The 17,845-nt window shown below is 36.1% G+C and overlaps 1 protein-coding gene across 2 annotated transcripts; it reads left to right on the plus strand.

The window, feature by feature from the left end:
* The first annotated feature begins 3,297 nt into the window (after nucleotides 1-3,297).
* On the plus strand, nucleotides 3,298-15,899 carry LOC105040056 (putative disease resistance protein RGA3). 2 transcript variants are annotated; one of them, XM_073250635.1, is made up of 3 exons: nucleotides 3,298-3,417; nucleotides 4,512-4,626; nucleotides 12,156-15,899. In XM_073250635.1, the coding sequence occupies exon 3, from the start codon at nucleotides 12,311-12,313 to the stop codon at nucleotides 15,575-15,577; it is 3,267 nt and encodes a 1,088-aa protein (XP_073106736.1). In that variant the 5' UTR covers nucleotides 3,298-3,417; nucleotides 4,512-4,626; nucleotides 12,156-12,310; the 3' UTR covers nucleotides 15,578-15,899. The 2 variants fall into 2 exon arrangements, with proteins under 2 accessions (XP_073106736.1, XP_029118014.2); XM_029262181.2 differs by lacking the exon at nucleotides 3,298-3,417 and having other exon boundaries at nucleotides 3,902-4,626.
* The last annotated feature ends 1,946 nt before the right edge of the window (nucleotides 15,900-17,845 follow it).

Consider the following 17,845-nt stretch of genomic DNA (forward strand, 5'->3'; position numbering starts at 1 on the left):
TCCTAGTGTCGAGACCATTATCACATGTGTGCGTGAGGTTACACTTTCTAATGGAGAATGTCCCCTCTCTTTTCGATTCAGCAGCATAGACATGCCAAGGGCAAGGTTCCATTGGGCACTTAACTATAATCTTTATAGAATCATACTTCTTGAAGATACAATCACGATTGTATGCGATGTAATAATCTTTAATAGCTGCCCTAAAGTGTTGAGCATTGCAAAACTGCTGATGCTCCCCTTTGATCAACCTGCTCTATGTAATTATTGTCTCAATACCAATGGCATTATTATTGGGATCATCCAAATTGTCATAATCCTCATGTCCAATTGGTGCCAACTTACCGAAAAAATGACGGAATAACAATTGTGAGTACCACTTGTGCTCATTCTTAGCATTCTAAAATAATTTGCATCTTTTTAATCAAAAAGATTACAAAAAGTTCATGATAGATTTGCAGTATAGAAAGAGCTATCGCAGTATCAAAAGTAAATAATGTAGTATAAGAAAAGCAAATTGGAGTATCAGAAGTAAATATATGTAGTACCAAAAAGGTACATCATAGTATCAAAAGTGACTAATGTATAATTAACAGGGATAATGCAGTGATATATGATTTCATATTTTTACGTATGATTTCATATTTCTGCTGTATGGATAATTTATACTATAATACCATATGATATAATATGAAACCACAACATAGAAGGGCAGGTGGGAGTACCTTGATGTGCCTATCCCTCGATCCTCTCTAGCATCCTCTCTCGACTGGATTTTGCTCTCTAAAACTATATCGATGACCTTCTTCATTACGTAGTTTGGTTTTTATATGAAAAAAACTATTTGCATGCCGGCTCACATTGGTTAATTCTGTTCTCTCTAATATACCTTTATACGTCCTAATGTTTCTTCATGTTCCTTTGTCAGTTATTAATTCTCTTGAAAAGAAGTACAGAGCTTTTCTTTGGGGTCACTGTACTGATCATCATGGCTTTCATAGAGTTGTCTGGGATCAAGTGTGTCTTCCTAAAAATGAGGGTGGATTGGATATTGTTCCTTTGTGGACCAGGAGATTCCAATGTTTATGTAAGCATGCTGCCCAATTACTCTTACATCCGGACATCCTTTGGGCCAAGTTAGTTCATGCTAAATACAAGTTTTCAAGATCTTGGCTGAACTATTCTGCTCCTCAAAATGTTTCACCTATATGGCATAAAATATTTGGTGCTGCAAACTATGTGCAATTCCAAGTTCAATGGTTGAAAGGTAAGGGCCAGTATATTAACGTCTATTTAGATCCTTGGATTTCTATTCAACCATTAATTTCCACTCTGGCTTTTCTTAATATTGATACTCAAAGGATGGAATCAAAGATTACTGATTTAATTAATTCTAATCGACATTGGAATGTAGAAAAATTGAATCAACTTTTTTCGGGCCGGGGAAATTGTAAATCAAATCACGACTATCCCTATTGCCTTTGGCCATTGGACTGATCAGCTAGTTTGGGGAAAAGAAACTTGCTTGAGGTTTCTTTAAAAGATATGTCTAATCTATCTATTCAATTATGGTTTTAGAGAAGTAATATATATTTGACTAAAAAAAGAAGTCAATGGTGGCAGCTAAAATCATGGTGAAGAAAATCTAAAAAATTACTGGCAAAACCCGTATCAATAATTGAAAAACTATAGAAATATGTAATGCCGCTAAAATTTATTATCATAGTTTAGATGACCCTTGCTGTATTTATCTGCAGCTTTGTTGTTTCATGATGTATTTGCCAAATTTTAGGTGGAACCTAGCTTTCATTACGGCTTGCCCTATAATGCTAGTCTTTACTGGTTGATCTCCAAGTTGGAAGGTAATAAGCTCTTAATCAAAACCATATGTACAAATACAAGGAACACCTAAGTGGTTCTTTAAGCTACTAATTAGGCATCAAATTGAAATTTCCCTGCGAGTGAAAATTCATAGAAAATTGATTTACAAGGTTTTTTTTTTTTTTTTTTGATGAGAATGTGGGAGGTTATAAGCCACCCAATCTTTATTAATAAAGAGCTATACAAGAGTAGGGTACAAATAAGTTTCAGCTGGAACAGAAAACATCGATGTGATTACAAAATGTTGATTTACGAGTTCTATTTAATCTTTTTTTTTTTTTTTTTTTTTGACAAAATGGTGGAACTAGTACCATCTTACGTCTTACTGATATAATAAAATGGTGAAAGAGGTTAGAGATCTAAGAACAAAAGAAGCCTGAAAAGGCTCCCATAGAAAAACTAGCAACTATTGGATCGCTTACGGGAGGACCCTTGAGATTGCCCAATACGAAATAACAACACCTATTCTACATCAGTTCAAAAATCAGCACTGTCAAGCCCATTCATACCACCCATCCTACATCTATTATCATCTTTGTTTTTATGTCTCTTCCTCTGCAATTTTTTGTGCTGTGGCAGGCATGATTCAACATATCAGTCCTTTCCTTCTATTTTTGATGGTTTTTTCTATAGCAGGTGTGATATGATTGGTTCTCTGTGAATGAGCCCAATACATTGTCTCATTTTTTCTGTTCTAGTGGTAATTAGATGAGCATAGCGTTCCCACAATCAAACAATTTTTTTATGCTACAAGAATCTATTACTATTTTTATTTCAATAAGGTAGAAAGCTAAAACTAGCATGAGATCTTGCAAGGGAGATGGAACCAACAGCTCGGGAGTCCAAAATCAAAGCTGGGTTAGACATCAGCTGCAAACGCGTTTGTAATTTCTCTCTTTGTTTTTGAAAAAAAAGGAAAACTAGATGGAAGGCCCATCCAGATTTCATAGAGTCAATGAAGAGGAGAGTTACGTCAAGGGAGAGTAAAATATAACGGGAGGCCCACATGATGACGGGAACAAAGGCGTAAGAATTTTAATAAAAATGAGTCGTCGTCGTCTTTAATGGGGCCCTGCTTGCGCAGGGTCGAGAAGACTCGGTGAGAACCGAAGGCTAAGTCTCCCAACCGCCAACCAGAGAGCTGACCTCGTCAATAGCATCGAAATTTCTGCATTGAGTTACATGACAGCTTGACTTCGTTGCTACGCGCATAGCTCATGACAAAGAAAAGGCAATGACAGCTCCAGAATAAAATAAGCAAGGAGAGTCCGCCTGGCCTGGCATTAATCCAAGAGAGAAATTTTTAGGAAATAAATCATGATTAGCCATGATTAATATTTAATAGGGCATTAAGAATGATTGAGACGGGAATTGTAACATCCCCTCCACTCTATAAGACCCCCTCTCCCCCTCCTAAACAACCCATGATGATCATCGATCTCTCTCTCTTCTTTCTCCTTGTTTTCTCCAATTGAAATCGAGGCCTCCCGTACCCATGCTCGCCAAAAATTGGAGCCGATGACGCTACTGAAGATTGAGGTAAGCCCTTCTCCTCTTTTCCCTCTTCCTTCCTCTCCTTTCCACAGCACGATGCACTCTCGCCGACTGTCGAGCTCGCTGGAAAATCCATGGAAAGGGTGGACCCTGTTTTACTCTGTTTTGGCCGAGCTCTTTCCTCTCTTTTCTGACCACCGACGCCGTCGGTTGCGGCGTCTCATCCCCGAGACCGGATCCTCATCTCTCTCTCTCTTCTCTTGAGTGCTTGGCCACCGGCAACCAGCCAATGGTTGGAAATCATGAAGAAAGGGGACGGATCCCCTGTTTTTCAAGAAATTAAAAAAAAAAGAGAGGGGAAATCTCGCCGACCGGCTGTGCGTGGTCGGCCGCCGTTGCCTGACCTCCGATGAAGCCGTCGCCCTCGTCGGAGCCCAGGTCACTGGGGGGGACCTCATCGGTCTTCCCCTGTTTCGACCCAAGAGAGGGCCGTGGGAAGAAGAAGGAAAAGAAAAAGAAAAGAAAAAGAAAAGAAAAAAAAAATAAAAAAAAATAAAAAAATAAAAAAAAAAAGAAAAGAGAGAAATTTTCTCTCTCTCCTTTCTCTCTCTTTCCCTTCTCCTCTCTCTACCTTTTCTCTACATTTTCTCTCTATATTCTCTCTCTATTTTCTCTCTCTAAACCTTTCTCTCTCTTTATGAATTTTGTCTCTCTAGAATCTTTCTCTTTCTCTCTCTAATTATATCACGGACTCTAGGATAAATTTGAGATAAAAATATGATGATCAGAGATTGCTCCAAAATTTATGCAGATCCCGATCTGATCTATATTTGAAATTGATGACATCAATCATGGTTAATTCATATTAAGTCACCCTGATATAATCTTTGATGATCTCGATCATGATTATCTTATTTGAAGGATACGAAGATTCTCTCTCCACTTTCTTTCTATTTTTTCTCTCTAAATTTTTTCTCTCTTCATGGATTTTCTCTCTCTAGAAGTCTTATGGATCAGTGGAGGATCCAGATACTTAGACAAATCCTAATTTTGGTTAATCCTAAGAGATGTCCTAGATTTGTGTTGTTAGGATTGATTGTCGGTAATTTTTTTCATATATGATTTTTATATTTGATCAGGGTCATGAAGAGATACGATTGTCTGCATAAGATATCGAGTGAAATATTTTGTTGGAGAAATTCATAAATCAAAAAAGAACATAGATTTCTGTGCTTGGATCAGTCATCGATAAAGGTAAGAATCCATGTACATGATCACTATTATATATGCTATTTTACTGTTGGTCTTGCATCATTGGTTTTGCATCGTCGTATTTAAGATAGATGAATTTATTATACCTGAGATACTGTTATTTGATTTTGAGCATGAGTATGTTATGTCAATATACATGTATCCAACCCGGGTGTTGGGTTCGGGGTGTGACAGAATGGTATCAGAGCTTAGGTTATGATCATTTGGGGACTATAATACAAGTGATTCGGATATGATAAAATAGTATCACAGCTTAGATTTAAAATCACTAAGATTATGAAGTGATGTCAAAACTTTATATATGATCAATAGGATGTGATAGAGTGATATCAGAGAATATGACTGAAGTGGTATTAAAACTTTAAGGTCACTACGGACTGTGACATTACTAGGATTATAATCAATAGAGTATGATAGATAATATCAGAGTTTAAGGTTATGATCATTAAAGATGTAATAGAATGATATTAGAGTTTAGGTTATGATCACTAAAGAAAGAATATGATTTAAGTGGTATTTGAGCTTAAGATTATAATTATTTAAAATTATAACTTTAGTGATATTTGAACTTAGACTATGACCATAAAGAATATGATAGACATAAAATAAATGATTCAGTAATTAGATTTTGAATCAATAGATATTAAGATGAAATTTATGCATAAGTGGCTTATGATATCTATAATAGAATTGATGAGTTATATCTTGGATTTCAATTAGTAGGGTGACCTGAATATAAGCAGAGTTGACCTTGGAAGAAAGTGAGAGGTTTACCAGAAGGAAGTTAGGATGTGGTCTAAGAAGAAATTTCATCATATGAGAGAAAAATATTTTTGAGTATTGAACTTATAAGAGATCATATATGAAACTCAATTTTAAATAAAAAATATACTTGAATTTTATTATGAGAATATGAGATACATATCTTGATAAAATCTTTAGTTATTCAAAATGTCATATTTGGATGTGATTTTTTTTTATCTTTCAAGTTGCATAGAATTTCAAGTCAAAAGCTTACTTTTCTAAGTGGATCAAAAGTATTTTGATATTATTATTAAATTAAAGAAAAAATTTTATTTTGTCAGAGTATGATATACAGGTTATGATGAAATCTTTAATAATTCATATTACCATCTTTGGATTAGATTTTTTTTTTAATTTTTCTTGTGATTGTTGAAGATAGTGAAGTGTATTAATTATTCAAGTCAAAGTTCAGATTTCTGAATTGAACTAAGATATCTTGCTAGTGTTAAATTTTGAATGACTTATATAAGGGATAAGATTTTGTATGGATTTATCGATTAATATTAAGGGTTGTGATGAAGAGAGCTCTACAAGAAATAATCAAGTTGATTCTACTTATAAGGATGTTGGCTTGAGTTCTTCTAATTTGTTCGAGTTGGAGTTAATTTTTTTTTAAAAGAAAGATTGATTTGGGAATTGTCTAAATGATTGTAAGATAAATCTAAAGTTAACTCCAATTAATTCTAGACATATTGGATTCTTGGGGAATGATGAAGCTTATGCAAATATTTCAAACATAGAAAGTGGATCAAGATTTAATTTTGATGTGCTATGCCCAAGGAGCAATAAAAATAAAGAAATTTAAAGTTTTGCTTTAAGTTCTATATGAAATTTGAAGGTTGGATCTATCTTTGATTGATCTAACATACAAAGATATTCTTATCTTTCGATAAATCTATATAATTTGATAAATTTAGATCAGAGTGCGCAGCAAAAGCATGATGGTTTAAATCGATTAGAAATATTAATCTTTCGATTCAAAAGATATTATAGAATACATTAGTTGCAAATAAGAAAAGATTTTATTGATAATGAAAGGATACTATAGATCTTGATCTAATCTAATCATAGTCGGATAATTTTGTCAGTAGGTTATTTTATTATAGATAATGCCAAGAACCTTAGACTTCTCAAATTTATTATTAACAGCTTGATAATTCTGTATTAGTTCAAACTTAGAATATCTTGACATAGAACTCTTTTTTTTTTCAAATTTAATATTGTTACTTGAACTAATATAGAAGATTGAAGTTTTTTTAAGATGAGAGTCTACATATAAAATTTGTTGGAAGGTCAAGAGAAGAAAGAAATCGATGATTGTGAAGAGTGCCTGATGTTTAGCCTTTATTTATTTTTCTATCATAGGCAGTCTAAGATAATTATGAATTTCGAGTGGAATGTATTAGACAAATAACGGTGGTATATTAATACAAGTCTAAAATGTTACAGTTCTTCAAAAAAGTTGAGAAATCAATAAGAGGAGATGAATTTAAAATTTCAAATAATTTTTGTTATAACAAGATCATGAGAAATAAATAATATATAAGATATTATCGTAAGCTTGAGAATGACATGAAGAATGTATACTTTGAAATATGTATCTCGAACGATATAACTTAATTTTGAGGACGAAATTATTTGAAGGGGGGAGAATGTAACACCCGGCCCATTTGGGTCCTGGACCAAGCCCAAAAGTCCAAAGCCCATACAAAAAAAAAATGGAATGAAGAAGACTCCCGCTGGGAGTCTTCTTTCACCCAAATCACCGGAGGAGAAGTTAAATACGAGGGGGATTCGACCTCTCCTCCACTCTATAAGACCCTCTCTCCCCCTCCTAAACAACCCACGATGATCACTGGTCTCTCTCTGTCTCCTTTTTCTTTGTTTTCTCCAATTGAAGTCGAGGCCTCCCGTATCCATGCTCGTCGAAAATTGGAGCCGACGACGCTATTGAAGCTTGAGGTAAGCCCTTCTCCTCTTTCCCCTCTTCCTTCCCCTCCTTTCCACAGCACGGTGCACCCTCGCCGGCCGTCGAGCTTGTCGAAAAATCCATGAAAAGTGTGAATCCTGTTTTGCTCTGTTTCGGCCAGGCCCTTTCCTCTCTTTTTCGGCCACTGGTACTACCAGTTGCGGCATCTCATCCCCGAGACTGGACCCTCATCTCTCTCTCTTCCTTTGAGTGCTTGGCTACCGACGACCGGCCAATGGTCGGAAATCATGAAGAAAGGGGATGGATCCCCTGTTTTTCAAGAAATTAAAAAAAAGAGAGAGGGGAAATCTCGCCGGCCGGCTGTACGTGGTCGGCCTCTGCTGCCTGACCTCCGACGAAGCCATCACCCTCATCGGAGCCCGAGTCACTGGGGGGACCTCGTCGGTCTTCCCCTGTTTCGGCCCAAAAAAGGGCCGTGGGAAGAAGAAGGAAAAGAAAAAGAAAAAAAAAAGAAAAGAAAAAAGAGAAAAAGAAAAAAAATAATAAAAAAAAGAAGAAAAGAGAAAAATTTTCTCTCTCTCCTTTCTCTCTCTTTCTCCTCTCCTCTCTCTAGATTCTCTCTCTAGATTCTCTTTCTATTTTCTCTCTCTAAATCTTTCTCTCTCTTTATGAATTTTATCTTTCTAGAATCTTTCTCTTTCTCTTTCTAACTGCATCACAGACTCTAGGATAAATTTGAGATAAAAATATGATGATCAGAGATTGCTCCGAAATTCATGCAGATCCCGATCCGATCCATATTCGAAATTGATAACATCAATCATGGTTAATTCATATTAAGTCACCCTGATATGATCTTTGATGATCTCGATCATGATTATCTTATTTGAAGGATACGAAGATTCTCTCTCTACTTTCTCTTTCTAAAATTTTCTCTCTCTTCATGAATTTTTTTCTCTAAAATTTTTATCGATCAGTGGAGGATTCAGATACTTAGACAAATCCTAATTTTGGTTAATCCTAAGAGAGGTCCTAGATTTGTGTTATTAGGATTGATTATCGATAATTTTCTCCATATATGATTTTTATATTTGATCAAGGTCATGAAGAGATACGATTGTCTGCATAAGATATCGAGTGAAATATTTTGTTAGAAAAATTCATAAATTAAAAAAGAATATTGATTTCTGTACTTGGATCAGTCATCGATAAAGGTAAGAATCCCTGTACATGATCACTATTATATATGCTATTTTACTGTTAGTCTTGCATCATTAGTTTTGCATCGTCGGATTTGAGATCGATGAAATTAATTATACCTGAGATACTGTTATTTGATTTTGAGCATGAGTATGTTATGTCAATATACATGTATCAGAGATTGATGGCATGATTATATGGATATGACATATCTAAATTGATCATAATGTAAGTCGGAATTGATTTGATGAAATCAACATATAATGATTAAATGAAAAAGAGAGATATGGTATAGACTAGCCTTGTCATGTGGAACAGTCCGCTAGGAGCTTATGCCTGGGACAGCCCATCAGGAGCTTATACCTGGGACAGCTCCCACTGGCTTACGGTGGATCAGCCGGTCAGGAGCTCATGCTTGGGATAGCCCGCAAAGAGCTTATGCCTGGGACAGCCTCTCACAGGCTTTCGTACGTGGGACAGCCAGCCAGAGGCTCATCCTGGGACAGCCTTGAAAGGCTTTTAAGTGGATATTGATTCGGATAATGACTGAGGTATAGACTTGGTTAGTCCAGAGCCAGAAAGAAAAGGTTAAAAAAAATCATGTGATTATGAAAAGAGAAATGAAAAATAAGACATGAAACAATTGATGAACAAAAGTATTTCACCTGTTAACATATGATGATGCATCTATTTTAACAAGACAGAAAATTTATGAACGTTTGTCGTATTCTGAATATTCCACATGAGATTTTATGTTTTATTGCTTATCTTTATTTTCATATTATATTACTATATCGGTGTGATATGAGAATTATTACTGGACTGTAAAGCTCACACCCCTTCATCTTTCTTTTTCTTCTCAGAGTTACAGGATGCTCATGATTGGCTATGGCTTAGATTTACGAGTGAGCAGATAGATAGATAGAGTGTCATAGTACCTAATCAGAGAATTAAAAAAATTTAATTTATAATTATGCAAGATTTTATGAATTATTGTTGAAATAAATTGTTATGGATGTTAAGGTTGTAATGATTTAATTTGACCTTGTATATTCTTTAGGACTTGCTCTAAGGAGTGTGCGGCCATCACGTATCCGACCCGGATGTTGGGTTCGGAGCGTGACAGAATGGTATCAGAGCTTAGGTTATGATCATTTGGAGACTATAATACAAGTGATTAGGATATGACAGAATAGTATCAGAGCTTAGATTTAAAATCACTAAGATTATGAAGTGATGTCAAAACTTTATATATAATCAATAGGATGTGATAGAGTGATATCAGAGAATATGACTGAAGTGGTATTAAAACTTTAAGGTCACTACGGACTGTGATATTTCTAAGATTATAATCAATAGAGTATGATAGATAATATCAGAGTTTAAGGTTATGATCATTAAAGATGTAATAGAATGATATTAGAGTTTAGGTTATGATCACTAGAGAATATGATTTAAGTGGTATTTGAGCTTAAGATTATAATGATTTGGAATTATGACTTTAGTGATATTTGAACTTAGACTATGATCATAAAGAATATGATAGACATAAAATAAATGATTCAGTAATTAGATTTCGAATTAATAGATATTAAGATGAAATTTATGCATAAGTGGCGTATGATATCTATAATAGAATTAACGAGTTATATCTTAAATTTTAATTAGTAGGGTGACCTAAATATAAGTAGAGTTGACCCTGGAAGAAAGTAAGAGGTATTGATATGTTATGTTAAGTATACTCGATAATTTTGGAATGCTAAACTTATATGAGTAGAAATCATGATAACTTTTTTGATTTTGATGTTAATTATCTGAGCATTACAAATTTTAAATTTATCGGAAGGAAGTTAGGATGTGGTCTAAAAAGAAATTTCATCATATGAGAGAGAAATATTTTTGAGTATTGAACCTATAAGAGATCATATATGAAACTCAATTTTAAATGAAAAATATACTTGAATTTTATTATGAGAATATGAGATACACATCTTGATAAAATCTTTAGTTATTCAAAATATCATATTTGGATGTGATTTTTTTTTATCTTTCAAGTTGCATTGAATTTCAAGTTAAAAGCTTACTTTTTTAAGTGGATCAAAAGTATTTTGATATTGTTATTAAATTAAAAAAAAATTATTTTATCAGAGTATGATATACAGGTTATGATGAAATCTTTAATAATTCATATTACTATCTTTGGATTAGATTTTTTTTTAAATTTTTTTTGTGATTGTTAAAGATGGTAAAGTGCATTAATTATTCAAGTCAAAGTCCGGATTTCTGAATTAAACTAAAATATCTTGCTAGTGTTAAATTTTGAATGACTTATATAAGGGATAAGATTTTGTATGGTTTTATCGATTAATATTAAGGGTTGTAATGAAGAGAGCTCTATAAGAAATAATCAAGTTGATTCTACTTATAAGGATGTTGGCTTGAGTTCTTCTAGTTTGTTCAAGTTGAAGTTAATTTTTTTTTAAAAAGAAGATTGATTTGGGAATTGTCTAAATGATTGTAAGATAAATCTAAAGTTAACTCCAATTAATTCTAGACATATTGGATTCTTGAAAAATGATGAAGCTTATGCAAATATTTCAAACATAAAAAGTGGATCAAGATTTAATTTTGATGTGCTATGCCCAAGGAGCAATAAAGATAAAAAAATTTAAAGTTTTGCTCTAAGTTCTATATGAAATTTGAAGGTTGGATCTATCTTTGATTGATCTAACATACAAAGATATTCTTATCTTTCGATAAACCTATATAATTTGATAAATTAAGATTAGAGTGCGCAGCAAAAGCATTGTGGTTTAAATCTATTAGAAATATTAATCTTTTGATTCAAAAGATATTATGAAATAAATTAGTTGCAAATAAGGAAGAATTTTATTGATAATGAAAGGATACTATAGATCTTGATCTAATCTAATCATAGCCGAATAATTTTGTCAGTAGGTTATTTTATTATAGTTAATGCCAAGAACCTTAGACTTCTCAAAATTATTATTAACAGCTTGATAATTCTGTTATTAGTTCAAACTTAGAATGTCTTGACATAGATCTCATATTTTTTTTTTAAATTTAATATTGTTACTCGAACTGATATAGAAGATTGAGGTTTTCTTAAGATGAGAGTCTACATATAAAATTTGTTGGAAGGTTAAGAGAAGAAAGAAATCGATGATTGTAAAGAATGTCCGATGTTTGGCTTTTATTTATTTTTCTATCATAGGCAGTGTGAGATAATTATGAATTTCGAGTGGAATGTATTAGATAAATAACGGTGGTATACTAATACAAGTCCAAAATGTTACAGTTCTTCAAAAAAGTTGAGAAATCAATAAGAGGAGATGAATTTGAAGTTTCAAATAATTTTTATTATAACAAAAAATTTAATTTGTAATTATGCAAGATTTTATGAATTATTGTTGAAATAAATTATTATAGATGTTAAGGTTGTAATGATTTAATTTGGTCTTGTATATTTTTTAGGGTTTACTCTAAAGAGTATGCGACCATCATGTATTCAATCCGGATGTTGGGTTCGGGACGTGACAAGAATTTTTTTTTGTAGACTTGCCCATATCCCATGAGTTTACCCAGCGGATCGGCAATTATTAGAATTTGTGAGAACCAGTGGATAAGGAATTATCGGTGCAAGTATTTCTCATCTTCCTTCCCACCCTCCTTCCACGAGTTTCTCATCCTCGTAGAAGTTCAAGAGAAAAAATGGCGATGATCCCGGCTGCCTTCGTCTCTAAATTATGTTGGTTGCTGTTTACCCATGCAAACAAAGAGGCCGCCAAGATCTTGGGTGTGCTCGACGAAATCAAGAAGCTTCATAGGAGGCTGGAGAGGATCCAGGACGTTCTCGTTGATGCAGAGAATAAACGCTTCGAGAACCAGCCTATCAACCATTGGCTGAACGAGCTAAAAGATCTCATGTACGATGCGGACGACATCATTGATGAATGCCGGATTGAGGGCGAGAAGCTTCTCGGCTCAAACTCATCCTCATCTCGTTCTGTTGAGTCGGTACGTTGCTGCTACCCTCCTGTTGCTTGCTTACACAAAGTTAGATTCCGTCATGAGATTGGCAATAGAATTAGAGATCTCAACCTTAAGCTTGAAGAACTTGCCAAGGACAAAGCTGACCTCCATCTTGCACCTGCTCCTCGTGATCACTACTATAAAACGAGAATTAGCAACAAAACATCTTCTCTACTTGTTCAACATGATATTGTGGGAGAGAAAATTGAGGATGATACAAGGACGTTGGTGGACTTGTTGATAGGGGAAGATAAGAGAAAAATCAGTGTCTTTGCCATTGTTGGCATGGGCGGGATAGGCAAAACTACTCTTGCTCAGAAGATTTACGGTGATGAGAAGCTTCGGGACAACTTCCACCAAATGCCACGAATTTGGTTGTGTGTGACCCAAGATTTCTCCGAGTCCGATTTGCTGAGATCTATCATCAAACAAGCTGGAGGTGATCCTGGAGAGGATAAGGAAAAGGAATTGCTTGAACCCATGCTCAGCCAAGTCATCACGAATAGGAAGTTCTTCTTAATCTTGGATGATGTTTGGGATGCTCGAGTATGGAATGAACTATTGAGAAAGCCCTTGCAGAGTGGTTTGGTAGAAAGCAGAATTTTGATAACAACTAGAAATAGAGAGATTGCCAAACAGATGGATGCAATATACATTCATATGGTGGAGAAGTTGTCTCGAAGAGATGGTTGGTCATTAATTTGCAATATGGTGTTTAAGGAAGGGAACGAACAAGATATGCATGACTTAAGCGATACAGGGATGAAAATTGTAGACAAATGCGATGGCCTTCCACTTGCTCTTAGGACTATTGGAGGGGTTCTTCGAACCAAGGCGAAAAGGCAATCGGAGTGGGTACAGGTCCTTTCTAACCCAGCATGGACTTCTACGAACCTTCCAGATGGGGTGATGGGTGCTTTATACTTGAGCTATCAAGATTTACCCCCTCCTCTCAAGCAGTGCTTCACTTGCCTTTCATTATTTCCCGAGAACTCCGTAATTCATGACGGTGTTTTTGTCAATACTTGTATTGCAGAGGGCTTTGTAACATCCAAGGACAATACGTGCTTGGAAGATGTGGTGGAAGGGTATTGGAAGGAGTTGATGCAGAGGAACCTTCTACAGCCAGATCCTGCATATTATGATGAATTAGCATGTAGGATGCATGACCTCCTGAGATCTCTAGCTCAGCATATAGCACGGGATGAGTGCTTCGTCGGAGATGCACAAGCGTTTGAAAGAAAGATCGAGGCGTCATCATCATCATCGACAAAACTACGCCATTTATCAATTGTAGATGAAAAATTAGAAACCATACCTGACTTGATAATGGACCAGATATCCTTGAGGACCCTGTCATTCTTCCGTTCCCCACTTCTCAACATTCTTCCCAAAGATCTCTTTAGAAGGCTGAGACGTTTAAGGGTCCTAAACTTAAGTGAAACAAACATTCACAACCTACCAACTTCCTTGGGAGATCTTGCGCACCTGAGACGTCTTGATCTCCGTGCGACTCCAATAAGAGAGATCCCAGAGAGTATAGGGAATCTTAGCAATCTCCAATTCCTGATACTCCGGAATTGCAATTATTTGCACAGCCTCCCTGGCAGTGTCCTCAGGTTAATCAATCTAATGGTTCTGGACATCTTGGGGACACAACTTGATCGATTACCAATGGGAATAGGGAGACTGCAACGATTAAATACAATTTTGGGATTTGTGGTGAATGGTAGCGAGGGCTGCAGATTCGGAGTAGGAGGAGATGACAGGAAGCAAGAGCACAAAGGACGTCAACACGGTTGTTTTTGCACCTTGGAAGAGTTGAAATCCCTCTCCCACCTCTACCATCTTGGCATATACAACTTGGGAAGGGTATCAAATAGGACTGAAGCAAGAGCCGCTGCACTTCAAACCAAGCCCCATCTCGCAGATCTATCTCTGAATTGGACCCTACCAAACAGTCCTGATGATGTACAGCGGCCTCGTGCAAATGATTACGAGGAGGAAGAAATCAAGAGAACAGGGGAGGTCATCGAGGAGCTCTGCCCACCACCATGCGTTGAACTTCTTGAAATCCATGGCTACTTCGGCCGTGATTTTCCCGGCTGGATGATGACGCCCTCCCCATCATTGCTCCGCAACCTACGAAGGCTGGATCTGAAGAATTGTATTCTATGTCAGCAACTTCCGCCCTTGGGAATGCTACCACAACTAGATTACCTCTGGATTAAAGGTGCTTCTGCAGTCATGAGCATCGGGCGTGAATTCTTGTTGCTGGACTCTTGCTTCTCCTCCTCCTTTCCTAAACTAGAGACACTTGCGTTCGTAGACATGCCTAATTGGGAAGAATGGTGGTGGCGGTGGGAGGAGGAGGACAACCTAACAACATCGTTGCTACCTTCTCTCAAGATATTGACCATTGGTGAATGTCCGAAATTGAGGTCTCTTCCGGAGAGCCTCCTTTGTCTTGCCACTGCCCTGAAGAGACTAAACATTAAAGGTGCTCATAGCCTGAGAGAAATACAGAATCTCCACTCTCTTACAGAATTGCTCCTGATGGACAACTCCAGTTTGGAGAGAGTGTCGAACTTTTCGGCACTAAAAGACCTATCGATTCGTAATTGCGAGGAGTTGAAGGCTGTGGAGGGTGTGGATGCCATAGAGCACATAGAGCTCGATGATCGAGAAGCTGAAAACTCTCTTCCGGAGTGGTTAGTAGGTGCTGGGGAAGAACGACCGCGTTTCCCTTCGCTCCGCAAGTTGATTCTCAAAAACAAAATATATCATGCCACCGCCCTCGAGGGATTACAAATTAGTACGACCTACAGCCTGAACCATCAGAGATTGTGGAGAGAAGAAGATTATGGTTTCGCAATGCAACCTTTCTGCTCGAATGCATCGTGCCCAAAACCCAGCCCACCAAAGCCCAAAACAAAAAAAAAATAAAAATAAATATATATATATATATATATTTATATATATATAAATAAATAAATAATAAAATTTAAAAAAAAATGATGAGAGAGAGAGTTTCTCTCTCTTCTCTCTCTTCTCTCTCTTCTGAACCCTGACTTTCTCTCTCTGGAATTGAACTTTCTCTCTCTAGAATTTTCTCTCTCTAGGTTGTTTCTCTCTCTTGATGGATTTCTCTCTCTCTAAAGTTATTCCTTTAGTATTAGCGTAGTGGAAGGCTTCATCTGATGATTTTGATCGAGTTTAGGGAAGAGTCTGATTTTAAGTGAGGTTTTGATTTGGGATTTGTTTAGATTGAATTTTGAATTAAAATTAATGTAAAAATATAATTTTGGATAATAGGCATGGAAGAATCTCCTAGAAGTTAATCGATCTGTTCTTTCAGTGCTCCGTGAAAGGTAAGTAATAAATCATCTTCTCGAGATATTCCATATTTATTCTGAAAATAAATAATTATTCTCTGAAATTATGCATGAATTATGAAATTATGTTTTGTAAGAAAAGTGCTTTTGAAATATTATGGTACATCGAATTATGCACATATTCAGTGAAAAATTATGATATATTATGATTCAAAGTGTTTGATACAGATCGAATTTTTTGCTCTCAGCCTAACTATGTTTCAGTGGGCCCCGCCAATGGGGATTATACGTTGGTACTCAGTGGATCCTGCCAGTGGGGGTTGTGCGCTGGTGTTTGTGGACCCTGCCAGTGGGGGTTGTGCGCTGGTGTTTGTGGACCCTGCCAGTGGGGATTGTGCGCTGGTATTCTGTGGATCCTGCCAATTGGGGTTAAACGTTGGTCATAGTCAAGGATGTTGAGTTACGAGTATTTTTGAATCAAATCAGATTTATGATTATATTATATGTGAATAATTGAAAATATTGGATTTGTATTAAACCAGCATGAAATATATTTTTGCAGTATTGTTCTTGAAAATTATATAATATCTGAAATATCTGGTAGAGATACTTGTTACTTACTGGGCTGTCTAGCTCATTACCTTTCTTTCTATTTTTCAGATTCAGATAATTAATTTCGAGCGTGGAAAGAAATATTGGGACAGAGCTTTTAGAGGCGAGATTAGTATTGTCAACTTCATTGAACTTAGACCTATTATTTTATTTTTAGTAAAATTTTATTGGATGTAAGACATTTGATTTGAATTACTTGAATCAAAGTTGAATAATAATTATTTAAATTTATTCCACTGTCATGCATTGATATCGTGATGAGATGCCTTGCATGCTTATGGAGAGAGTTCTTCATAAGTATGCGGTGGTTGCCGCGACCCTCGATTCACAATCTCGGGTCGGGGGCGTGACAATTAATATGGTATCAGAGCATAAATGGATAAATTATGACACATAGGATTTGACATAGTATGAGTGTAGGTGGGTAAATATTAGAAATATTAGGACGTTAAAGTATGAGCATCATAATAAATCTATCCTAACAAATAGATAAATGAATCTAATAAAGTTTTACTACTACAAGGTTATCATGCCTCCCCGTAGAATGACAAGAACTACTCAAGGAATTGCAAGAGAGACATCACAACCATGGGATGGTAGCACTCCCCATCTGATCAGTGGCACCCCTCAGGAGGAGGGAGTCGTAGATCCTAATGAGAGTACTTCGAGAGCACGTCAGGAACCAGATATGGCTCAGTTAATGCAGACCCTAATCAGGATGGTACAAGCGCAACAACAAATACAACAGCAAATGCTTGAACAACAGCAGATACAACGAGATACACAACAACATCAGCATCCACCACCACAACATGGAGAGCAACCAATACAACGGAACAACATTTCAGAATTTAAAAAGCTTGCTCCTCCAGCTTTCAAGGGGACTACTGAACCTTTGGAGGCTGATAACTGGATAATGAAGATGGAGAAGGCCTTCACTGTCCAAGAGTGTCTTGATAAAGAAAAGATTCGATATGCAGCTTATTTACTACAAGGAGAAGCATACAACTGGTGTCAGCGACTACAGCGCAAGTATGAACAAGACGGCGAAATACTTACCTGGGAAAAATTTCGGGTTGCATTCTACGATCAATATTTTTCTCGAAGTATAAGGATCCAGAAAGAGCAAGAGTTTATTTATTTGAAGCAAAAGGGTACGAGTGTAACTGAATATGAAGCAAAATTTACAGAGTTAGCAAAATTTGCTCCGAGATTAGTGGATGCTGAGCAAGAACGTGTTCACAAGTTTGAGATGGAACTGAGAACT

Source organism: Elaeis guineensis, chromosome 1 (genome assembly GCF_000442705.2).
Source record: "Elaeis guineensis isolate ETL-2024a chromosome 1, EG11, whole genome shotgun sequence".
NCBI lineage: Eukaryota > Viridiplantae > Streptophyta > Magnoliopsida > Arecales > Arecaceae > Elaeis > Elaeis guineensis.

What these genes read in the sequence shown, in the direction of transcription:
- LOC105040056 (XM_073250635.1), top strand. Translation starts at nt 12,311, where the DNA reads ATGGCGATGATCCCGGCTGCCTTCGTCTCTAAATTATGTTGGTTGCTG.